The 25,691-nt window shown below is 45.9% G+C and overlaps 1 protein-coding gene and 1 long non-coding RNA gene across 9 annotated transcripts in view; one reads left to right on the forward strand and one right to left on the reverse strand.

Moving 5' to 3' along the window:
* SH2D4B (SH2 domain containing 4B) overlaps nucleotides 1-25,691 on the reverse strand; it is a 124,896-nt gene that overhangs the window by 12,183 nt on the left and 87,022 nt on the right. For 6 of the 8 annotated variants that reach the window (XM_055275513.2, XM_055275515.2, XM_063638150.1 and 3 more), the window contains one exon: nucleotides 24,850-24,977. In XM_055275513.2, the coding sequence (XP_055131488.1) occupies nucleotides 24,850-24,977 (128 nt within the window). The remainder of the gene's footprint in view (nucleotides 1-24,849; nucleotides 24,978-25,691) is intronic. The other 2 variants (XM_063638147.1, XM_063638149.1) reach the window with 1 other exon arrangement.
* On the forward strand, nucleotides 628-18,560 carry LOC129480948 (uncharacterized). The gene is made up of 5 exons (XR_008657196.2): nucleotides 628-764; nucleotides 4,072-4,317; nucleotides 11,714-11,843; nucleotides 16,978-17,324; nucleotides 18,364-18,560. It is a non-coding gene; the product is annotated as an uncharacterized lncRNA (long non-coding RNA).

The following is a 25,691-nucleotide window of genomic DNA, read 5'->3' on the forward strand; positions in this document are numbered from 1 at the left end:
GCCAGGAAGGAAAGAGCCTCAAGGGCTGGCCAAGCACATGCCTCTTTCCACAGAGAGGGCATCCTGGCCCAGCGCCACCCGTCGTGAGCCTGGGGGCAGAGTTTCTACTAGGACCTAAGTTGAGCATGCTTTCCTCCACATTGAGCCACAGTGATTTTGATTAATTGGGTAAGCAAGGAATTAGTAGTGAGCTGTGATTATAGCATTATTGATTATAAATATAAGTCAGCAGGCTTGTGAAAATCCTTAAGAGGCCTGCTTTAAAGACTAGTCCAGAATGGCTGTTGATGACTAACTCACTTATTTCTCTAGTACCATAAATAAGCACCTAAAAATAGGGTTTTCCCTTAAAAAGTAAAAAGACTTCTTCCAAATACCTGTGGACACCAGGCAAAAAGTTTCTTAATAGGGGCATAGAATCAAGCTTCACTTCAGCTCAAAGATCAAAACTTTCTAAGGACTTGCAGTCCTACACAATGCGGTTCCATCACAATGTGGAATTCTGGTTGGCCTTGGAGTCGTTGATATGCTGGTAGCAATCCCCTGAAATGCTCTCAGGGAGCTGCTGTCATCTGGGTGATATAGGAGGGGTGATGTAGAACAGGTTCCAGAGGCAAGTAGGTGGGAAGAGGAGGGGAAGCCAGAAGACCTGGATTACCCCCACCCCTGACCTCTGCCAACCTGGCTATGGAATTTTCAGCCAAGCCCTCAAGGTCTCCAGTGTCCTTTGACATTTAGATGATCATAACCCAAATACTTAAAAGGTATGTTATGACTTTCAAGTTGAATAAAGTACTCAAACTCATTTCATACATGGAGAATAGCTGTGGAGATGCTGGACCCTGTTAGCATCTGTTATACTGGAGGAGAGGTGAATTGCAACACATTGTCCCTTTGCTCACCCATGGACTTACCCTTTCCACACTGTCAGTGATAGGCATGGGGATAGAGTGGCTGGGCTGCCCATCTCCATGACCCTGAGAGGCTCTGCACACCTGTGACTTCTCCCCAATCCCCGAAGCCACTCCCAAGCGAGCCGCAGTCAGGCTCCCCTCCCATCACTCTCCTGCCTCACAGGGCACATTCAAGACTTCCCTTGTGCCCAAGGCAGAGGACACAGAGGCAACCACATTCCCAAATGCTCCACCCTTAAAAGACAACTGGCGCAACCAGGGGCCACCAATTTCCTCCTTGCCCAGGATTTACAGCAAGAGGCATCCAAGCCAGCCACCCCTCCCCAGCAAAGCTCTAGAAGCAGAAAAGGAGGAAGAGTAAGACAAGGAACGAAGTGAGGAGCCCTTTCGCCACAGGGCACCTGAAAAATAAACACTGGCCCATGCAAGAGGGAGGATGCACCCCGCTGCTTCCCCCCAGAAGGCCTTGGGGGCTTCATGCAAAAAAGTAGGGACAGCCAAAAGAGGACCGGAAGGGAAAGTCCAGGATCCCTCAAAACTTGGCACTGTCCTTCACCTACCTCCCTGCCCCAACACCAGAACACCTGGGCCCTCTTTTAAGAGGCTGCAGCAGGGAGATAAGTAAGGGGGGCCAGAGGTGGGGCCAGGGCCTAGGAGGAAGAAGGACCAGAAGATGTCACCCTCATCCCCACTCCAAGCACCTCAAGCTGATATGGTAGCGGGGCTAGGGTTGGAGAGGAGGGGAGTGTTACTAGGGTGGGAGACTACAGTCAAATTAAATACGATTCTACTTTTTTTTATTTTAAACAAGTATCTTTATTGTAACGTTTATTACTTTTTCATTGATGAATAAAAATTATATATATTTATGGTGTACATGACATTTTGATATATGTATGCACTGTGGGACGGCTAAATCAATCTACTTAAGATTAACATATGTTTTACCTCACATATTTTCCGTGGTGAGAACACTTAAAAATCTACCCTCTTGGCTGGGTACAGTAGCTCACACCTGTAATCTCAGCACTTTGGGAGACTGAGGTGGGAGGATCACCTGAGCCCAGTAGTTCAAGACCAGCCTAGGCAACATAGCCCATGTTGTCTCCACACTTTTTGTGGAGACAACTATCTCCACAAAAAATTTAAAAATAACTTGGGCATGACGATGCTACACCTACTTGGAAGGCTGAGGCAAGAAGATCATTTGCACTCAGGAGTTCAAGGCTGCAGTGATCTGTGATCATGCTACTGTACTCTAGCCTGGGTGACAGAGCAAGACCCTGTCTCAAATAAACAAACAAAAACTCTCTTGGCAATTTTCAAGTATACAATATATCATTAATTGTAGTTACCATGCTGTACAACAGATCTCTTGAACTTATTCCTCCTGTCTAAATGAAATTTTATGTCCTTTGACCAACATCTCCCCAGTGCCTGCCTCTCCCAGCCCCTGGTAACCACCATTCCACTTTCTGCTTCTGGAAGTTCAATGTTTTTAGATTCCACATATAAGTGAGATCATAAGGTATTTGTCTTTCTGTGCCTGACTTATTTCACTTAGCATAATGTCCTCTAGGTTCATCCATGTTGTCACAAATGACATGATTTCACTCTTTTTAAAGGCCAAATACTATTCCATTGTGCACATACACCACATCTCTTTATCCATTCAACTGTTAATAGACACTTAGGTTGGGCCTGGTGTGGTGGCTCATGCCTATAATACCAGCACTTTAGGGGGCCAAGGTGGGAGGTTCGCTTGAGCCCAGGAATTCAAAACCAGCCTGGGCAACATAGCAAGGCCCTGAATCTACAAAAATACAAAAAATTAGTTGGGCATGGTGGCACATGCCTGTGGTCCCAGCTACTCAGGAGGCTGAGGTGAGAGAATCACATGAGCCTAGGAATTCAAGGCTGCAGTGAGCTATGATCACGCCACTACACTCTAGCCTGGACAACAGAGCAAGGCCCTATTTCAAAAATAAATTAATAAATAAACAAATACTTCCATTGATTCCCTATCTTGCCTATTGTGAATAATGCTACAATCAACATGGCAGTATAGATATGTCTTCGACATACTGATTTCATATCCTTTGAATAAATACCCAGTAATGGGGTTGCTGAGATTATGGGGTACTTCTATTTTAATTTGTAAGTATTTTCATGCTTTAAGAGAATGTGCAAGGGGTCTCTTTCCTCAAACATTTACCAACACATGTTATTTTGGGGACTTGACTTTCAACATGCCAAAATGACCAGTAATACCAAAGTGACGACGTCATGTGTCTCACCCACCTAAAACCCTTGAGCAGCTTCCCCTGACTTCCAGCAGAGCCCAGGCTCAGGCACAGCAGAGAGCAGGCTCTATGCCCCGCCTCATCCTACCCCTCTGGGCTCATTGCACTGTTCGGTACTGGCTGCTCCCCCAAGCCGACCTCGGACTGAGGCCACATCCCAGCCTCCTTCACTCCAGCTGACCCTGACTCCTCATTGAAAGCCCCATCCTCTTCTCTCCCCAGAATCATGGGCTATGGGCAGCCTACACTCTACCTTTGTGCAAGTTAGGAAAAGATGACCTGAGTAACTGAATTAGAAAAATGTGCCTCTCTGGGCCAAAACCACAAAGCTTACAGCTTGATTGGGAAAGGCAGTGCCTGCACATCAATCTTCTGTTCTCCCCAACTATCCTCACCCCTCAGGTCCCCCAGTTCAGTGTGCAACCTGCTCAGCTGATCAGGAAATCCTTTATCTCCCAGGAGACTGTCTTGGATTTCCCACATTTGGGTTTTCACGACATCCTGCCAAAACCTCACAGTAGATTATAAATAGGCTGTAAGCCACTCAAGGCTGGGGCCTGTGGCTGCCATAGGAGCAAGCTGCCCAGGCCTCCCTCCAAGACAGAGACCTGTTGCTGGGAGCAGCATTGTGCCTTTCAGGATCGTCCATGGACTCATGTTCTCCCCAGGATGCTTCCAGCCAAGGGCAGGGCACAGGGGTACTAGAGCCACCATTCGTATCCAAGGCAGGACTCCTCTAGCAGGCAGTCTTTGCTCTGGGGCTCTCGATCAGCCTGGCCAAGATTTTTCTCTGAGCTGTACTCCAGGAGCAGGCTCACTTACCAATCATCCTTCTCCCCTCTCTCCCTCCACAGGTGTCAGATGTGTACCATGTTCTGAAGACTCTCCACCTTCTCCAGCACCCTCCCCCTTTGTCCTTCACAGGCATTTCCTCCAATCAATCTTTCCTCTTCTGCTTCACAGAAGACCTGACAGACACAGACACCTCATCTTTACATCCTCCATGCCTGGGACATTGGCAGGGATTCTGCAGCAGTGATCAAGAGCACAGACACAAATCATAGCCTAGAGACTTGTTCCATGGGTGGCCTTGAGAGCAGGTGAGTTCAACCTCTCTGAAACCGAGTTTGATGTCCTCATCTATTAAGTGGTAGTGATATTAATAGCTACATCTTAAGGCTGTTTGAGAATTAATAAGTTAATGCATGAATATGTTTAGCACAGTGTTTAAAAAATCACAATAAATATCTAATACAATATAACTAGCTGCATTGGATGCACTAAATATTCTACACATGTGTTAGTGCTGCAGACTGTCTGGTGCTGGTAGCTGCAGTGGTCATAGGACTGTCAGGCTGTGTCCACCCCACAACCCCTGACACACACACACTCAATTCTCTCAAACATGGGCTGCTGAAGGTGACTTCCTTCTAAGGGGCCCCAGCCTGCACCATAAACTTAGCTGGGCCATTTCTGGGAGACTGTCCAGGTCTCTGTGAATTCTGCCTCCTCTTTGATATTGCTGATATAGTTTGGATGTTTGTCCCCTCTAAATCTCATGTTGAATTGTAATCTGCAGTGTTGGAGGTGGGGCTAGTGGGAGGTGATTTCTCATGAATGGTTTAGCACCATCCCCTTGATTAGCATCAGGATTACCTCAGGATAGTGAGTGAGTTCTTGTGAGATCTGGTTGTTTAAAAGTCTGTAAGATCTTCCCCCTCACTCTCTCTCTCTCTTGCACCCCCTCTCGCCATGTGATATGCCGGCTTCCCCTTTGCCTTCCATCATGGATTGGAAGCTTCCTGAGGCCTCACTGGAAGCCAAGCAGATGCTAGGGCCATACTTCCTGTACAGCCTATAGAACTGGGAGTCTATTAAACCTCTTTTCTATATATTAGTAAGTTACCAAGTCTTGGGTATTTCTTTTTTTTTTTTTTTTTTGAGATAGAGTCTCACTCTGTCACGCAGGCTGGGGTGCAGTGGCATGATCTCGGCTCACTGCAACCTCCGCCTCCCAGATTCAAGCAACTCTCCTGCCTCAGGCTCCTGAGTAGCTGGGATTACAGGCATGCACCACCATGTCTGGCTAATTTTTGTATTTTTAGTAGAGATGGGCTTTCACCATGTTGGTCAAGCTGGTCTCAAACTCCTGACCTCATGATCCACCCGCCTCAGCCTCCCAAAGTGCTGGGACTACAGGCATGAGCCACTGCGCCCAGAGGGTATTTCTTTATAGCAATGCAACAATGGCCTAATACATTTGCCTAGAAATCAAAATTGCAATTTGGCACAAAACCAAAGGTAATATAACCTCATAGTTCAGGATAGCAAACAGCGTTCCATAGAAAACCCAACCCCTTAAGAGAATTAGTGTAGGATGCTTGCAAGGAGAAGTTATATTTTCCTTCCCCATTCGCTTTGCCCTCTGTATAAGTCCGTTTTCACGCTCCTGATAAAGACCTACTTGAGACTAGGCAATTTTAAAAAGTTTATCGAACCTACAGTTCCACATGGCTGGGGAGGCCTCACAATCATGGCGGAAGGCAAGGAGGAGCAACTCACATCTTACGTGGATAGCAGCAGGCAAAGAGAGGAGCTTCTGTAGGGAACCTCCGCCTTATAATACCATCAGACCTCATGAGACTTATTTGCTGTCACAAGAATAGCACAGGAAAGACCTGCTGCCATTACTCAGTTACCTCCCACTGGGTCACTCCTGAATGCATGGGAATTCGAGATGAAATTTGGGTGGGGACACAGCAAAACCATATCACCCTCTCATCTCTCTCTCCCCCTGGATTGCCTCTCAGCCAACTGCAGAGTGTCTGGGAAATAAGCATGAATCATCACCCACCTCTGCTTCTTCTGAGCACTCTACAACCTCCTGGCTGAGGAAACAGGGGAAGGCCCTACCTCATCCCTTCCAGCTGGGGAGCTAGCATACTGTCCCAATCCTTGAAACTTCCTCACTCTGCTAATGACTGGGCCTGGCTAAGGCATGCATCCTAACCAGCCAACGCTCCAGGGTGACAATTTTAGAATGAATATTGGAGAATGCAACTGAAGATTGATTCTGAGCCAGTTCTCATTCCCAGACAATGGTAAACATTGTTTTTCCTATAGTTTCCAGGAACATTTTCTCTCCCCGCTTCCTTCCTTTTCTCCTTCCTCCCTTTAATAAATATGTATGAAGCACCATCTAGAAGCCGGGCCCCAAATTGGGCACCTGGGAGTCAGCAGTGAATGAGACACAGTTCTTGCCTTCTAGAAGCTCTGACTCTGGACAGATATGAAGATTGATGGGAATTTTTTAATATAAAAATACAAGGCTGGCCGGGCGCGGTGGCTCACGCTTGTAATCCCAGCACTTTGGGAGGCCGAGGCAGGCGGATCATGAGGTCAGGAGATCGAGACCATGATGAAACCCTGTCTCTACTAAAAATACAAAAAAAAAAATTAGCCGGGCGTGGTGGTGGGCGCCTGTAGTCCCAGCTACTCGGAGAGGCTGAGGCAGGAGAATGGCGTGAACCCGGGAGGCGGAGCTTGCAGTGAGCCAAGATTGCGCCACTGCACTCCAGCCTGGGCCACAGAGCGAGACTCCGTCTCAAAAAAAATAAAATAAAATAAATAAATAAATAAATAAATACAAGGCTAACTGTGAGCAATGGTGATAAAGGCCACATAAGCTATTGGCTCAGGCACTGTGGCTGCACCTAGGGGAGGCACCCCACCCAGTTCTGGAGCCCAGCGGCAGAAGTGATGGTTAGACTGAGTCCAGAAAGGGACAAGAGGGGGCAAGGCAAGGAGAGAAGATTGCAAAAGTCATTAGCACGTGGCTCTTTGTGGCTGGAGGGAGGGCTAAGGTGGGAGCTGGGCAGTGGCCAGAGGTGTATGATAGGCAGCAGTCAAGCTCCAAAGGGCTCTCCATACCATTGAAAGGATTAATTCTGAGGGCAGTGGACAGCCACTGATGTTTCCTATACAGAAGAAAGATACAAGAATGTTCAAGTGTGGAAAATGGATTGAAGGATTATGGTTCAGAGCCAAGGATTTCAGCTCAGTGAGGGCTTCCTCACTTAAGAATTGCTTCATGGCTACATTTCACAGTGTACCATTGATATCTGGCTCTCTGACCCCTGCCCTCCCAGAAATGGCTTCCATTTTGAGGCATAGAGGTTAAAAGACACACTGAGGCTCCTGTGAGACACTTATGTCACAGCCAGCACTGGGCACCATCTGGGGCCTCTGTGACCCTTCTCCTTTGGTCTTCCTACCAACCCTGTCATCACCAGTTCACAACTGAGGACACTGAATGTCAGGAAAAGAAAGGATTCACCCAAAGTCACAGAGCTTAATAGTCACAGAGAATCTATTAAGTGGTGGAGGCAGATCTGAACTCAGGTCCTCGGACTCCAAGTCCGGAGCTCTCTCTGTTCTATACAATATTGTCTCATGCAAAGGATGGTAAATGCTGTGAAATAAACAAGAAGGAAGAGGTTGAGAAATCAGAGAAGGCTCTGTGGAGGCACTGAATGGGGAATGTGAGGTGGGCCTTGAAGGCTGGATAGATTCTGTGTAAGCAGGGAGGAGTAGTAATGAGGTGTGAGGGAGAGAAGGGACAAGATGAGTGAAAAGTCAGAGTGAAGACCAGGAATGACACATCCATGGGGCATTTATATAAATCTAACATGAGAGAAGCTTAATCTAAATCTCAGGAGGTTAAGACACATGGCAGATGGAATGGGAAGTCTAACATATACAGAATCCGAGTCCCACAGGAGAGGAGAGGAGGCAATATTTTAAGAGTGAATAGCTAACAATTATCACAGACACATACTATAAAACTATGCAAAGATATTCAATTCTTCTTTTGTCAACCAGAGAGAAAACGCAAATCACTACAAAGAATAAATAATTAGCCTTACAGCAGACTTCTCAGTTGCAACCATAAAAGCCAGAGAACAATGGAATAAAAGTTTCAGTATGCTGAGAGAAAAATAACTGTGTTTAATGAAACTAACTTTGAAGGAAAAGGACAAAATAAAAAATCTTCAGAAAATAAGTTGAGCTGGTTGATTTCTAAAGGAAATTCTAAAGGATGTACTTCAGGAAGAAAAAAAAAATTATCCTGGGTAGAAAATCCAAGATACCAGAACAAACGATGAGCACAGATACTGTAGGTCAATCTAAAAAAGTTGACTTACAAGACAATAATAATAATGGATAATTTGAGGTTTTGAAAAAGATAGAACTATAATACTAGACAATATCTTAGCAGTAGGGAGTAGGAGTTTCAAAATTCTGTTTAGGGAGAGGGTAAAGATATATAGAGTCAGCCCTTCATGTCTGTGGGCTCTGCATCTGCAGATTCAACCAAGTACAGATCAAAAATATTCAAAAACAGGCCGGGCATGGTGGCTCACACCTGTAATCCCAGCACTTTGGGAGGCTGAGGTGGGCAGATCACTTGAGGTCAGGAGATTGAGACCAGCCTGATCAACATGGTGAAACCCCATCTTTGCAAAAAAAATACAAAAATTAGCCAAGCATGGTGGTGCAGGCCTGTTGTCTCAGCTACTCGGGAGGCTGAGGCAGGAGAATTGCTTGAACCCGGGAGGTAGAGACTGCAGTGAGACGAGATCACACCACTGCACCCCTGCCTGGGCGACAGAGTGAGATTCTGTCTTAAAAAAAAAAAAAAAAAAAAAAAAAAAAAAAATTCAAAACCAAAAATGAATAAAAAACAAGAAAACAATTTTAAAAATACAAATAAAAAGAATACATTACAACCATTTACATAGCATTTACATCATATTAGGTATTATAAGTCATCTAGAAATAATTTAAAGTGTAGGAGGATGTGCATATGTTATATGCAAATGTTATGCCATTTTACATAAAGAACTTAAGCATCTGCATATCTTGGTATCCACAGGGGTTCCTGGAACCAATCCCCCAAAGAAACCAAGGGATAGCCGCATTAACTTTAGAATCTGCTAAGTGTACATATTAAATCGTCTAAATTAACCACTGGAAGATAGACATTGAGAATGGTAAAATCTCCAAATAATAGAGGTGGAAAAATGGAATGAGAAAAAAAAATGTTTTCAATGAAGCATGAGGAAAGCAAATAGCTGAAAAATAAATACGCTGTGACTCCATTTATATTAGGTTGAAAAGCTCACAATGCTAAACATTTGGAGATTAATATATAGCAATAAATGAAGCAAAGAAATAATGGACAAAATATTCAGCATAGGGATCATATCTGTTAAAGAGAGGTTACAATGGAGAGAAGCACACAGGTGAGGGCTTTAGGATTTGGTGCTGTTCCCACTTAAGCTTTCTTTATGCCCTTCACATATGTATATACATATATGGTAAATATTCAATACTTAATATTAAAAATATTTTAATACTGTTGTTCTGCAGCTTCTCACACATTACGGCTATGGCATTCATTCAAAATTGGTCAATGTCCTTTGGAGGCAGGGCAGGTTACCACCTAGAACAACAGAGTCACTAATCAGTTCTCAATTTCCATGCTGGTTGTCTTGTGTCCCTGAAGTATGGTTCTCAGCCTTGGCTGATGCCCAGGTCCCACTTAGAGCGAGTTTGGTTAATTCATTTGGGTTACATCAATTTGGTTGAAAACATTCTCAGTTGATTCCAATATGTAGCCAGGTTTGAGACTCTGGGCTAGAAAGTCAGTAGTCTTGCAAGCCAGGAATGGCAGAGATATAAAAAGTGACTCTCACATTCTAGAAACTCCCTCTATATTCAGAGCAATACTTGGAGATCTGAACATAGAGTTTTATAGACCTATTCTAGAGGGGATATAGGATAGGTCCTATGAAAGTCCCTGCCACACAGGAAAGAGAAGGAAAGAGCTTTTTCTAGGCTACAGCTGGGAAGAGGCAGAGAAGAACAGGAGGAGCTGTCCTTAATCCCTCTTCTGCAACCCACACCCCAGAAAGTCTGAGAAGGTAGCTGAAAGCAGGATGTCCTGTACCCCAGTTTCTGTTGAAGAGTCTAGCAATTACCCTGTGCCTGCATAATGTAGCCACAGCTAAGCAGAAATGGTATGTGTAGAGAGAGAAGTCTAAAGATGGTGATTCCCAGCCTCACCAAGTTCCAGTGAGGAATGGAGGGGATCCAGGAGTTCTGCCACATTCTAGAGTGGGATTTGGAGTGCACAGGTAGAGCAACCCTCATATATGGCTGGGGGAGTAGAAACTAGATCAACCTTCTGGAGAGCCATCAGCCCCCCTAGTTAAATAAGTACACATGCACCCTCCAGCCCAACAACTCCACTGCTGAAAGACACTGCACAGGTCCATAAGGATCCAGTGCAAGGAAGTCAGTGATTAATTGCAGGCAATCTGGGTTTCCATGACTTGGGGAGCAGATCAGTGAAATTAGGTGGATACACCCAGTGGAGTACTGTGCAGCAGTTGGAAATAATACAACAGAGCCACACACAGCATGCATCTAATGGCATGGTGCTCAGTGAGATAAGTAGACACAAATGATATTTAAAGCACCACACAATTCATGTAAATATAGGTAAGTATGGGGTAAGGGGAGTAGATTCTGGGAAGATGGCTTCAGGGGCAGCAACATCATTTTAAAATCTCTCCAAATCTCCAAATAAGAACAGGCAGTGCAACTAAAGAACAAAACCAGAAGTCCATAGACTAGGTTTATAATAAAATTAGGTCATGAGATATCCCCACGAGCCTTACTATGGCCTGTGTCCACAAAAATTCAAATGTTGACATTTAATCACCAACATAATAGTGTTAACAGAAGGGGTCTTTAGGTGATAATTAAGTAGTGAGGATGGAGGGCTCATGGGTGGAATTAGGCTCCTTATGAAGCAGCAGGTTCATTCTCTTCTACCTTTATGCTGTGAGGGAACACAGCATTCAAGTTGCCATCTTCAAAGCGAAGACTGAGCCCTCACAGACACCAAACCTGCCTATGCCTTGATCTTGGACTTCCCAGCCTCCAGAACTGTAAGGCAATAAATTTCTGTTCTTTATCAATTATTCAGTTTTGGCCAGGCACGGTGGCTCACACCTGTAATCCCAGCACTCTGGGAGGCCGAGGCAGGCGGATTGCCTGAGGTCAGGAGTTCAAGACAAACCTGGCCAACATGGCAAAACTCCATCTCTACTAAAAATACAAAAATTAGCCAGGTGTGGTGGCACATGCCTGTAATCCCAGCTACTCGGGAGGCTGAAGCAGGAGAATCGCTTGAACCCAGGAGAGGAGGTTGCAGTAAGCTGAGATCATGCCACTGCACTCCAACCTGGGCAACAGAGTGAGACTCCATATCAAAAAAAAAATAAATAAATAAATAAAATAAATAAAATTATCCAGTCTCAGGTATTTTGCTATAACAGCTCAAATGGGCCGAGAAAACCCCAAATACAAATGGGGGTAGGAATAAACCACTAACACAAGACCTTCATGATACCAATGTCTATACAGGAGAAAGAAGAAATAAACAATGAGGGTGGCTAATGGATGCAAGAGCAGTCAACAGAATTCACTGGAAAGCAGGAGACCAACTGAGAGTAGCAGCTGAAACTAGGGAGAGTTCTGCCCTCCCCAACCCTGGGTGAGTGCAAGGAGCCCACCGTGAGACCCTCCAGGGCCACCTGCCACCACTGTGAGTGAAATCAAAATTGAGCAAAATACAGGCAAATAGACGAAAGAAACAGAAAGTATAGACCCATGGAGAAGGGAAAGAGCCTGGAGAGCAGAAAGCAAGCTGCCCTGTTTGGGAACACTACACAAAAACTACACAAGCAGCAGCTCCATGGAGTTAGAAATACTTTCCTGGCCCTTGTTTAACTAGAAAAATTCAGGAAAACTAATTTCATGTAAAACTTAGCCAAAGAAAATCATCAAGGTCAAATCACATACGACATCATCATGTGGAAAAGTAAGTAAGGAGCAGAACAACTTCCCTATAGGTGATATATACACAATGTATATATAAGAACCCTTTCAACAGATACATGTGAAGCCTATCAGAATAGCTGCTTATTGGAGAGGAAAGGGAATGAAAATGAAGGAGAATAAGTAAATTAATAAGAAATAGCCTGTGTCTTCTGATGATAATAGGCCATGGGGGTGGGCAGGAGAAGGATGGCTGATGAACTCAACTCTCAGCACTTAGGACTTCTTAAAAGGTAGAAATAATTAAAAATGGTCCAGCTCCCCAAGTGGCCACAAGAAAAGAGGCAAGATTCAGTTGGGCGCGGTGGCTCACAACTGTAATCCCAGCACTTTGGGAGGCTGAGGTGGGAGGATCATGAGGTCACGAGATTGAGACCAGCCTGATCAACATGGTGAAACCCCATCTCTACTAAAAATACAAAAATTAACCAGGCGTGGTAGTGTACACCTGTAATCCCAGCTATATAGCAAAGAGACCTCAGAAAGAGTCAAGGTAGGGCCAGGTCATGTTTAGGGGATGATCAGTGCAGGGAAGGGGATCCTCAGACCCCCGCTGTGCTGGAGATCAGACCATCCTTCCACCAGCTGTGGACCATCAGCAGTAGATGTGCTAAAACAGGACAAGGCCCATGGATGAGCCACTGACCAGGGCCTTTCTTTGGCATCCTCCCAAGGCCGTGAGCTCTCCCTATACCCAGATGACATTTGACGAAGGGAAATGACATTGGAGAGACCCATCAAGCAAGGAGAAGCAGAACTCTGAGCTTAAAATGACTGAATATTTGCTAGAAAATCACAGTTAAACTGAGACTCTTACACCAGAGATAGGATTATCTTTAATGGGAAATTTTAAGTTATTTATTTTTAGTCATCAACAGGAAATGTAGGCCCAAAGTAAAATGAGATCACTTATAAAAACAAGTAAATAAGAAGCTCCATCTGTTGCACTACCTCCTAGAAAAAAATTTAAGTCTGAAGGAGATGTAGATAAAAATACAGACATAGTTTCTCAACACTGCTGACATTTTGCCTGTCCGGGGGGGCTGCCTTGTGCACTGCAGGATGTTTAGCAGCATCTCTGGCCTTTACCCGCTAGATGCCAAAAGCAACTCCCAGTTATGATAATCAAATGTGTCTTCAGATATTGTCAAATGTCCCCTGGTGGCACAGTCACCCTGTTGAGAACCACTTACATGGACATAGACCATTAATCTCTTAAAAATGTTGATAACTGAATAAAAAGAAAAGTTATAGAACAAGAAAACTGTAGTGTATGGTATAATTGATGCAAGAAACATGGCTTCCATAAGAGTTTACTTAAAAATTATCAAAATTTTGCAAACATAAGATCTATGAGAACAAGAATTTTGTGGGTTTTTCCCCTACTATATTTTCAGTCCAGAACAGTGTCTGGAACTTAGGCCCTCAATAAAGAGTGTTGAATAAATCACTGAGTAATTAGAATTACAATCCCATAACTAGCATTTATGGAATCCTGGCATTATGTTAACCACTGTGCTGAGAGCTTGATAAGCCCTAGCTCATTCAATCCTTGTAATGATCCTTTGAGGTAGATACTTTTATTTTCCCCATTTTCGTAGAGTGAAAAATCAGGCTAAGAGAGACTGAGTTACTTGCCAAGGTCTCGTAGCTAATAAATGGCAGAGCCGGGATAGGGGTGCAGCATTCTTTTAAGTCAGTCATATTCACAAGGCTTGTACTCTTATTAGACAGTAGGCAACCTGTCCTCCCCAGGTACAACCCACATCCAGATTCTACATCCAGAGCCTTTGTATTGATCTGTTCTCACACTACGATAAAGACTACCTGAGAATGGGTAATTTGTGAAGAAAAGAGGTTTAATTGACTCTCAATTCCACAGGCTGTACAGGAAGCATGGCCATTTTCCATGACCTTCATGGCTGAGAGGCCTCAGGAAACTTATAATCATGGTGGAAGGGTGAAGGGGAAGCAAGCACATCTTCACATGGGGGCAGGAGAGAGTGAAAAGGAAGGTACCACACACTTTTAAACAACCAGATCTCATGAGAACTCACTCATTATCATGAGAACAGCAAGGGGGGAACTGACCCCATGATCCAATCACCTTCCACCAGGTCCCTCTCCCAACATTGGGAATTACAATTCAACATGAGATTTGGGTGGGAACACAGAGCCCAACCATATCAGCCTTCCATGCACGATGACCTGGAAAATGTGTGGGCAAGGTGTGGATTTGTATAACCTGTTCCTGCCACAAAGCCTACTGAAGTCTCTCAGCAGACTGCTGTTTTGAATGAGCCAAGATATCATTTCCAAGCCCTAACCAATTTTAAGGCTGACCACAGTTCAAGAAGCAATGCCCAAAGAAGCCTGATGTGGAGGGTAAGGAGTGGCTGCAAACATCTGCAAAACGAAGTGTGCCCAGACTCCACGACAGAGTCTTTTCAGTTTGGGTAGATCCATCCCCAATGACTAAGAGATTAAGTATACTATCATGTTGAAAGCTGGTGCTAAAGCCAAACAAAGCAATTTCCAATCATCTCTCTATCATTATGGCCTGATCTTGAACAAGTAAATCTCTCCTAAGTGGTCAGATGGAATTGCATTAGTATCACCCACAGTTATTGGCCATATTAAGTGAAACAATCCCAGAAGGATAATGGATGATAGGACCACAGTGGCTGCTGCAACCAGGCCTTGGCCTAAGCCACGAAGTCCAAGAGTCAGTGGCAGAAGTGAACAGAGTTATAATTAAGGGAACTGAGGCAGAAGCCCAGCATTTAGATTGGGGGCCTTGATGGAGACTTCAGGAGAGACACATTTGGGCCCATCTGCAGGTGTCCAGAGCTCCTCTGGGCCCAAGCACCTGAGGCTGCCATACTGACCATAGCACTCCCGGCTGGGCCTCTGTAGAACAGGACAGGGCTGTGACACAGGGACAGAGATCCTTCAGGGTAGCCACCCTCTCTCCCATGGTTACAGGCTGCAGTGAGTAAAGATAAAAAGGCAGGGAATGCAGAAGAGCAGAGGAACACTGGCCTGACAAACAAGTCCAGGCTTGCTTTCACCCTTTCTGTGCCAGCACTGACTATCACAGGCAGGCCACTGCAACCCCGCTGGCCCCACCTCAGTGGGGCCTCCCTATTCGTCTCCCTGAATTCCATACAGATGTTCTCATATAGCGCCAACAACTTCATGTTCACTATTACAATATTTATTCCATGGGCACTAATCAGCAGCACCCTGGGAAAGGAAGGGCATTGTAAATATACTTTCAGAAGACACCCTGCAATAATAGAGCCATAAACCCGTATGTTAGCAAATCCTCAAGGCCAACCCGGAGTTCTGTTCCCAGCCCCTCCACCTCCATTCCATTCCCTGAAATTATTAGCTCAGAATTGAACCTGAGTAACCAAATGAGCTCTTTTTATTTCTCAGTTAGGACTTCACCCTCAAAAGAAAGAAACGCAGGCAGGCCAGCCACAATGTTTCACTTTTTATGGATCTCAATTTATCTGACATGCATATTTCTTAAAGCTTTCACCGCAGCTACGCCTCAACGGCTGACAATACCTCCATTACCACTTAGCTATTTCTCATTCATTTTTGTGACTTTCCTTTCTTACCACCATACTTTCCAGACAGTATCATTAAGGAGGCTGGAATTATTAAGCTCTTCATTCTCAACAGTATCTCGAAGCATCCTAAAGCCACAGAGATTGTGATGAATGAGCTCAAATGCCTTCATTTTTTTATAACGCCAAATGAAATTTAACCACGGCTAACTGCTCACACAAGGGTTTCACTGGACGAGTTTCTTGGTCCCAGGTATATTTATGCACAAGAGGCAATATCCATGCCTATGAATGCCTGCTCCAAGCTGACCTGCCAGGTTCTAATCACCAATGCTGCTGTTCATGAGAGAGCGGTATCACCCGGTAAAATGACTTCTGAAACTGGCTACGGCAAGATCCTGTATAATACTGACCTCCACTGGATATATACATTTATGGCATCATTGTTTAATGTCAGTCTCACTGACTAGACTGACAGCTTCGCTAGAGCAGAAGCCAGGTTATTTTTCCCTCTGTGGTGGACACAGATTGGTCTTGCCTGCCCAGTATCATTCAGTGGCTGTCTTCTGGCAAGGGAACTGTGACCTTTCGGGAAGACACGTACTCTCAGTCTATGCAGTTCCAATAGGGTGTTCTCCACCCACCTACTCTAGGCATGATCATATGACCCAGGGCTAGCTAATCAAGGCAGATCACCTGCCTGACCACAGTGACTGGTCCAGAAGTGAACATGTGACCAACCCAGACCCAACAAAGCAGACTATTGGGACTAATACTGGGGCTGTTGAGAGACAAGCAGGCCCTTTCTTCTGCTGGATTTGAGCCTGGGAGAATGCAGGCATGCAACCTCAGGCTGATGCATTGCTTGGTAATGAAAACAACACAGAAAACAACAGAGCTGAGAGATGGAGAGAGTCTGGTTGCTGAAAAGCCTAAGCTCCCTGGATCAAGCAAAGCCTGAAGCTAGACCTATCTGTGGGTTTTTCAGTCTTATGAGCTCAAAATTCTCTTTTAGGTTACATCAATTTGAATTTTTTGTTGTTGTTTCTCACAAGTGAATGTAAGTTCCATGAGGGTAGGGAAGGCACCAGTTTTGTTCATCACCACACACCCTGTACTTAGCACTCAACACAAACTTGACAGTAATAATCAACAAATGAATTATTTACATGCCTTTACTCAGGGAGTCTGTCTTCTCTTGCCCCTGTCTAGGTAACTCAGCAATCTGAAACACACAATTCCCTGTTTTACCCTAATTGCATAAGGACTTTGCAGACTATATGGGAGCCCAGATGGCATTCTTCAGGAATTCTATAGGAGGGTGGCACCGGCCTCAGGAGGAGCAGACACTTTCCTGGTTAGCAGTAAGGCAGGGCAGTGTTGGCTCCACAGCCCAGAGATGGCTGGGCACCTCCTAAAGAAAATGGCCACCTCTCCACCCTCAAGGAGACCACCTGGACTAGAAAGGAACTGACTCCCCAGAGCACCGTGTGCCCTGGAGCAGCCACTGAACCTTCACCTCAGCTGTGAGATGGCAGCAAGGCTGCACTGCATCACGGGTAAGAGCATTGATTCTGAACCCAGATCACCTGAGTTTGAATCCCACCTCCCCCACTTACTAAAAATATAACCAGGGGAGACTGACTTCACCTCTCTGTGCTTCAGCTTCCTCATTTGTGAAATGGGGCTAATGCGAGCAGCCAGTGCATGGTGATGTCACGTAGGACTAAATAAATGAACATATGAGAAATGTTTAGAAGAGGGTCCAGCATACTGTAAGCACTATGTACGTAATGGCTACCATTATTACCCAGTCCAGAGAGTTGTTTGGGAAGTAAGTGAAATACTGGATGTTCAAGGTTTACTGGACACAATGCCAACACAAAGTAAGTGTTCCCAAATTACTAGTTAAAACACAAAAAGCCAGTGTAATCCCACAGGTGAGGCCAACCACCACATCCCATAGATACCAGCCAATGTACATCTGACAAGAAGTAAAAGGTCAGATGTCCTCTGCCCAGGGATGCCACTGATCCAAAAGGTACCTTCGTGCACCAGACAGACACAGCCCCATACAGGATGCGAGGCTTGGAAGTAAAGTGGACACCAGAACTACAGACAACTGATAGGAAACGGTTAAAATTTCAGGAACACCATTACCATCTACGCTTTCCTAAAGCAAAAATAGTCTCATTCTTCTTTGTAGTCTCTTTTTGAGACTAGATAGCCAGTGCACCCTTGAAAAAAACAAGAAGGAAAATATTCCTTTATTTTTTAATTGGAACCGCTAAAGCATGAACTTAAGAGGAAAGTGGGTCAACTAACCTACTTCTTTTTCTCCTTTAGAAAGTTTTGCATTTGAGGTCAGAGTTGGTAGAAAATTTCCATTCCAAATTCTGCCCAAGAGAAGAAAATTAGCAATCTCGCTTGCCATGATGGATTGTGACATGCTAACCAACCTTCCAAATGGCCCCTGCGTTACACCTAATGACTTTTAAAAAATATTTCAAGATGGGTATCATACTCATAATAGAAGAAAATTCAGACTTGCACTTTTTTTGGAAGGCTAAATCAGTGTCATCTTTCTTTTGTTCACAGGTCTTTTTCTTTATTTCTGAGTGATAGCAGTGACATAACTTAGTATGCCATAAAGAGATGAACCACCTTGCACGTGCCTCGGTTCCTGATGTGCCACCATGTTTGTCTATTCCATAAAACAAACCAAAGCATTTATTGCATGACACCATGTTCTAAACACTTTTAAAATGTTCATACATATAATCCTCACAACACTACTATGTAGTGGGTGTTATTATTTTCTCCACTTCTGGTTTCTTCAGCAATTCCTTGCTAAACATGAATTTTAGTGCCTGGGTCCACACTGCCAAGATCCCAAGAACCCCATCCTAACTGCCCCCTCTCAACAGATTCCAAATCTTCACCAGCATTTCCTGTCTTCCCACTAATCCTGGAAGCCAAGAACAGGGGTTTGGACTGGCACACTCTCTCCCTCTTAGCTCCAGAAATTCTAGTTCCTGGGAGTAATCCCAAAGACCAAACAGGGCATCCCCAGATTTTCCCTCAAGCTGGGTCAGGAAACCAGTGCCAGCTCTGATTGCCAAGGTCAGGAATGAGGAGGGGTGAGATTTAAAATAAAGAACGCAGGCCAAGCCTAAAAGAAGTTCACCGAATATACAGTAAGGGATTGTAAATACAGAGAGGGCACTTTTCTGTCCCAGTTTCCAACCCTGGATGGCAGTATATGCAAAGAGACAGCCAGAATGGAATAGGTAAAACTAAGAGCCAGAAACCTGGTTTTTCATCCCAGCTCCCCTGCTGACTGCTGGACAAATGTGGGATAGTTTCTCAAGCTCTCTGGTCCTCAGTGGGGTCACCTGTAAAGGGCTAACCATGACCAGCTCTTGCAGTAATTGGCAGTGCCATGGGATGCAGGACTGCGTGGCAGCATCAAGCCCGAGGATGGCAAAGGTCAGCAGCAGCCAGCCTGTCCAACCCCTTCCTGCTCCATACAGCTCAGAGAGGTGACCTCCCTCCCAGTGCATGCAGTCAGAGGGGCCAAGCCCCAACTCCATTCCCACTCAGCTGCTGCCTCCCAGGGCACAGTTCTTTCCACCTCTCTGGGGGTTTCCTCCCTGCAGGACAGCCTGTGGGTTTGCCCCTCATCCACAGGGCTCCCAGGAGGGTTACCCAGGAGGGGATTACCATTGCTTACACCTCAGTTTCTATACCATCAACACAACATCAACAGAGAAATGAGCAAGGTGAAGTCCGACAGTCACAGGGTGGAGAACATCCTCAGTCCTCAGCCCACAGACTCCCAGGCACCTACCCTGTGGCCAGCCCCAGGCCCCGGCCAACCTTTCCAACATTCATGACAACCTGAGCAAACTTCAGTGGCTTGGCAGGGGCAGGGCCCTGGAGCAATATCAGCAGTGTTGCCCTCAGAACCACATTGCATGGCAGAGGTCAGGAGCAGAGGTTGTAAAGGCCCTCCACTCCCCATTCTGGGGGGTTCACTCGCCATCAAGACTGCCCAATAGCAAGCTGCAGCCATCAAAAATGCTCTTTCTTCTACTAAAGTGAAATGTGTTTCTTCAGAATCCCCATCCATCCCCAGGGATATGGTTTGGATATTTGTCCCACCCAAATCTCATGTTGAAACGTGATCCCCAGTGTTGGAGGTAGGGCCTGGTGAGAGGTGCTTGGGTCATGGGGGCAGATTCCTCATGGCTTGGTGCTGTCCTCACCACAGTAAGTGAGTTCTCATGAGATCTGCTTAAGTGTATGGCACCTGCCACTACCCACCTTCCTCCCACTCTCACCACGTGACATGCCTGCTCCAGCTTCACCTTCTGCCACGAGTAAAAGCTCCCTGAGGCCTCCCCGGAAGCCAAGCAGATGCTGGTGCTACTTCCTGTGCAGCCTGCAGAACTGTGAGTCAATTAAACCACTTTTCTTTATAAATTACCCAGCCTCGTATTTGTTTACAGCAACACAAAAACAGCCTCACACACCTGGAGCCCAGTTTTGACCTTTTTAGCAATCCCCCTTTCTCAAGACAGAACTCCAGAGACTGAGGGGGTGGTTCTGTTCCTCTACCCATTCCTCCTTACAGCTTCTCCTTTCCAAGATAAACATTCCCGCAGTAATCATTAAAATGACTTCTGTGATTTATATTTCCTTCCCTTCCCTCAAACACAGCAATGTTTTGTTTGTGTGCTGTCATCCAAACAGCAAGCCGGAGGAGTGTGAAGATGTGGGGCCCATTCTAGAACCTAGCAGCTCTGTGACCTTCAGTGTTCTTCTCTGAATGTATTCTGAGGTCACAGTGGAAGCAGGTGGGAAGAAGTGTCCATTCTACTTTGGAGCTCTCGCGTCTCACAGGAAAGCTACCCCTCACTGCTGGGATCCCTGCACTGTCTACATGGCTGGGGAGTGCCTCCTCCCAGGTGGGGTCCCCCCTTTGTGCTTGCTCATGAAGAAGCATGCCAATAACACCCCACAGAGGACAGCCAAAGGCCCACCCAAGCCCAGGTGAGGCCACGCTTGAGATCTACTCCCAGCACCTGAGCAGGGTCACATGGAGATAATTTACCAATGCCAACGACGTCACCCACCGGGTAGTCCCATTCTGTGACAAGCCCTAAGGGCAAGCAGCAAGGCAGCCAATGGGTTGTCACCCAGAGAATAAATCATAGACCACATTGCGACTGTTTTTGTAGAAGTAAAGCTCAGGAAACGGAATTTGTTCTGACTGAGCCAATGTTCAGACAGAGAACATTCTTAATAATTTTAGATACATGTCGAATTTCGAAAATACATTTTTTCCCCACAGCCAAGCTTATATGTACTAGCATTTCTCACAAGTAGTTTGATATAACTACAAATCTCTCTCACAATTCCTGGAACATAACAATAAACAAAGGAGAAACAAGGAATTACTATCACTCTTTGTAACCCAGGAGACTTTACCCAGAACCCTGCGGTCCCAGAGAAAAGCCTATTCCCAGTCCCCTCGCACTCTGCACTCTGAGCCCATTTCCCCAAACCTGATTTCCCAAAGGAGGTAGAGCCTCTGGTGGTTGACCCCAGATCCCAGGAAACATCAGGAAACACACTGGCATGGCTTTTTATGGTGGACAAAGCACTCCTGTTGGCCCAATCTTCATAAGTGTCCTGTGAAGTAGATGTTACAATGCCAATTTCACAGATGGGGAATTTAAAGGACACATCCAAGGTCTCAGAGCTGCTAAGTTCTAGAATGGACCCCATATCTTCAGATTCTTTGTCTACTTGCTGTTTGGATAACACTGGCACAAATCCACATGTGTTTGAGGAAAGGGAAGGAAATCATTCGAGTAGTCATGTTTAACCTGCATCTGAAATCTAACTAAATTAACTAAGACTCTTTTATTCGGGAAAGAAAAGATTTGTATTGGGATCCTGACAGATTACGTTATTGGCTCAAATTCTTCTTCCCTCTCTGTTGCCACACCCTTTGACAGAGGACTCTGCAGTTCCTCGTAAGAAAAAGACAGAATATATTTTCCCATTCCTCAGCTCTGTGAGGTATAAGGCAAAGTGACAAGGTGCTGGCTCTAAGACTAGGGCTCAAGAGCCTGGCATGCTTCCAGTTGCTCTCTGACGTCTGTCCTGTCACCATGGGAAGAGCACGCCTGAGCTGGGCCACTGGTCCCAGAAGAGCATAAGAGATCCGTGGTGCAGAGTTGCCCCAGCTGAGACGCCCAACCAAGCCCAGCGAGAGCCGAGTCCCCTGCCAACCTGCAGCAAAAACTCCTTAACAATTAAATTAGACTGGTGCAGGCCACCTGCCTCTGTAGGAATTGGTACAGAGGAAGTCCTAGCCCCTCCGTCAGGGAATTCCTATATTGAAAGAGAAGGGGGAACACACTCACCATTCCAGACTTTGGGATTTTATGAGTGAGTAAAGTTGGAAAAAAAAAAAAAAAAAAAAAGCACGAGTGGGGTAGATCCTGGGCTGCTAACTTTTTACTTTTTCAAGCAAAGGCAATATATAAAAATAACCATGACTTACTATCCCATCAATTCATAAAAGATAGGACATTTTAACACTAAAACTGAGGAAAGGATATAATCTTAGAATACGACACAGTCCTTTCTAAGCAAAGTTACTTGGCCACCCTCCATATGTGAGCCTTTTTCTTCCCTTCTGTCACAGATCAATGATAATTCTGTCACAAAATAGCTCCAGCCTGTGTAACAGCAACTTTTCTGCATGCTTTATGGTAGAACTGTCAGAAGAACATAAAATTAGCTACATAAATTGTGAGACTTAAATCTTGGTTCTGTTTGTTCTGTGACAATATAAAAGTTACCTTTTAAAAAAAAAAAAGTCAAAAAAGACAACAAAGCTAAAAATAAATTTGAGCACCTCGGTCGCACCTTCTCCACTGGCTACCAAAGGCAGTCGGAGCACCCAGCACAGCTGCCCACTCTCACCCACGTGCCACTCCTGAGTTACACTCCATAGCTCCCTAAGATGCCAGTGCACTTCCATGACCACAGTAACGTCTGAACAAAAAGCGCAGTGGTGACTTAAATGGAAGTTCTACCGGGGCTACAGGGACACATAACTGGGACAGAAGGGAGAGGCAAAGAATCCCCAGCACCAGCTCCAGGGACACATGGCTCAGTCAGCCATGAGTGCTGTCTTCTCTCTGAGCCCTAAAGAGCCAGTCCAACCTTCTGCCAGATGTGTGGTGACCTGGGAAAAGAAAGAGGTCTGAAAGTGGACGGTGGTCATAACAGACTAGATTATCCCTCGAAACTATCCGCTGTACCATGGACGCCACGTTGGCTCTGGCTAACACAATGTGAGCAACAACTTTACGTGTCAGTTTCCTGCAAAAGCTTTAGGAGCCAATGTGTGGTTCTCCAAGTCTCTTATTTCCCTCTGTCATGAGATCATCAATGTTTTCTTTTTTTTTTTTTTTTTGAGACTGAGTCTCACTCTGGTTGCCCAGGCTGGAGTGCAATGTCGCAATCTCGGCTCTCTGCAACCTCTGCCTCCCAGATTCAAGCAATTCTCCTGCCTCAGCCTCCTGAGTGCCTGGGATTACAGGGGCCTGCCACCACACCTGGCTAATTTTTTTTAAATATTTTTAGTAGAGACAAGGTTTCATCATGTTGGCCAGGCTGGCCAGGAAGTGATCCTCCCACCTCAGCCTCCCAAAGTGCTAGGATTACAGGCGTGAGCCACCGCGCCTGACTGACCATCAGCGTTTTCAATAGAGGCAGCTCCTTCAGGCTGAGGCGCAGACTGAAGTCTGTAACCAACTCCCAAAGGTCACGTAACATGTGTAAGAAATAAACCTTGACTGGTGGGAGTCACTGAGACTTCAGACGCACTTGTGACTGAGGCATGTCCAATCTGACCGACATGACACGGATGCTATTCATTGGGTTGGAGAGCTCAACAGCACTGGCAACAGAGGAAGATGGCAAGCTCGTCTTGGAGGTATTTCTGTACTTGGTCCCTGGGTGAGAGGCAGGGGTGAGGGTCCAATACAGAGATGCCTAAGACATAGGCCCCTGACCTCACCAAGCATAAGACCAGCTGGGAAGGCTAATCTGACCCTCACATGTGTGGCTCTGGATTTTCAATGCAGAGAAGCAAGGGCTGTTCTTTGGAACTGGAAAGCCTGGGATCTAATCCCAATCTGGACATTTTCTTCCCACCTTCATCCATTCTTCCCATGGATACTTACTGAGCCAGGCACAGGGAAAACAAACAAGCTCCTTAACCTCACAGGCTGACATTCAGGTGGGAGGACAGACAGTAAGTAAATCTGATAAATACCAACTGGGCACACTCTGTCCAGGAAATGAGCAGGGCGAGCTGAGGGACACTGGGGAAGGCTGCTGTAGGTAAGGAGTTCAGGAAAGGCCTTTCTGAGGAGGGGATGTTTGAGATGGAAAATGAGAATGTGTCAGCCATGCAAAGAGCTGCAGAGCCACGGCAAGCACAAAGGGTCTGAGATGGGAAACAGGATGGCTTGTTTGAGGAACAGGAAAAAGGCCAGAGCATTGGAAACAAGGTGTGCAAGGAGGGACTTTCAAGGAGCCACCCTGCCCTAACAGTCTATGTTTGGGTGACGCTGACCTCTTCATTCAGCCATCTGTCATCTGATCAACAAGTATGTACCCAGAGCCTACAGACTGACAGGCTGTGGCCAGGATCCAGGGATGGGGGTCCTAGCCACCAGGAGCTCATGCAACTCTCAGGGCTGTCTTATGACCACAAAGAAGATGCCTCTGAGGAGCCCTTGGTGGCTACAGAGGCTGCGAGGTGACAGCAGTGGGCGAGAGCCATGTTCATCCCTTCCCAGAAGAGTTGGGAGGCCCGTTCAGCATCCCTGGGGCCTGCAGCCTCCTGGACTCCCACTGGGAGAGGGGCAAAATGGAGATTGCTTAAAGTCCTCTGCCCCCTGATTATAACTGTCCTCAGCACCCCTCCCCAACCCCAGAGAGAGGCAAAGATGTGGAAATCTTCTGGCACAGGGCCCAGAAAAATGGTCCTACCATGGAACCAGGGGGCAATGAACTTGGTGTTCCTCTCGAAGCCAGCTCGGCGAGGCAGCTGCTCCTCCTTAAACCAGCGGACGATGACATCTCTGGAGACTGGGCGCAGCGGGCGCTCCCAGGTCCTGCTGAAGAGAAAGAAAGGGGGGAGGGCATAAGAGTCACGGAGGGAGAAAGAGCGGAGGGAGAGGAAGGCAGAAGGGAAGGAAAGAGGAAGGGAGAGGAAGGTAAAAGAAGGAGGAGGAAGGGGGGGGTGGAAGAAGGGGCAGGGGAAGGCCATGAGAGAATGAATAAGCATGGTGCCCACATCCATGCCTACAAAGAGGATTAAAACAGCCCAGGTACTCGAAGGCATTTTGCAGATTATAATGTACCATCTGTTATTATTTATTTAAAAGAAAACTGTTACCGATTGCTTCAAAAAACAGCCACACAGGTGGGAATGAAAAGAAGCTAGGAGGGGGTGTCTGAGGGAAAGAAAAGGCTTGTTTTCCCTCGAGCATGGCCAGGGCATAAATACCAGCATGGACGAAGGAGGCTCCTGACGGAAAGTAAATGAGTGTGTCCCATCCCCTTCTCTCTCTCAGAAAGAATTCTGGGTCTTGTCCCCTCCTTACCTCTCCCTCCCTGCCCTCTGAGGGGACGCCTGCCTTTGCCACAACTCCTGCGCTTTTGTAAGGGAGAACCAGGACAGTGAACAGAGAGAGAAGCCGGAGAACCTCAATTTGCTCAGGAAATGGCTGAGATTCCTGCCCAGAAAATAAAAAGTATGGCAGAGGAAACAGAGGCAGAAGGAAACAAAACCACACGTTGGTAACTATGGCTGGAACGGGTGAGGGACT

The sequence above is a fragment of the Symphalangus syndactylus genome, chromosome 4, assembly GCF_028878055.3.
Source record: "Symphalangus syndactylus isolate Jambi chromosome 4, NHGRI_mSymSyn1-v2.1_pri, whole genome shotgun sequence".
NCBI lineage: Eukaryota > Metazoa > Chordata > Mammalia > Primates > Hylobatidae > Symphalangus > Symphalangus syndactylus.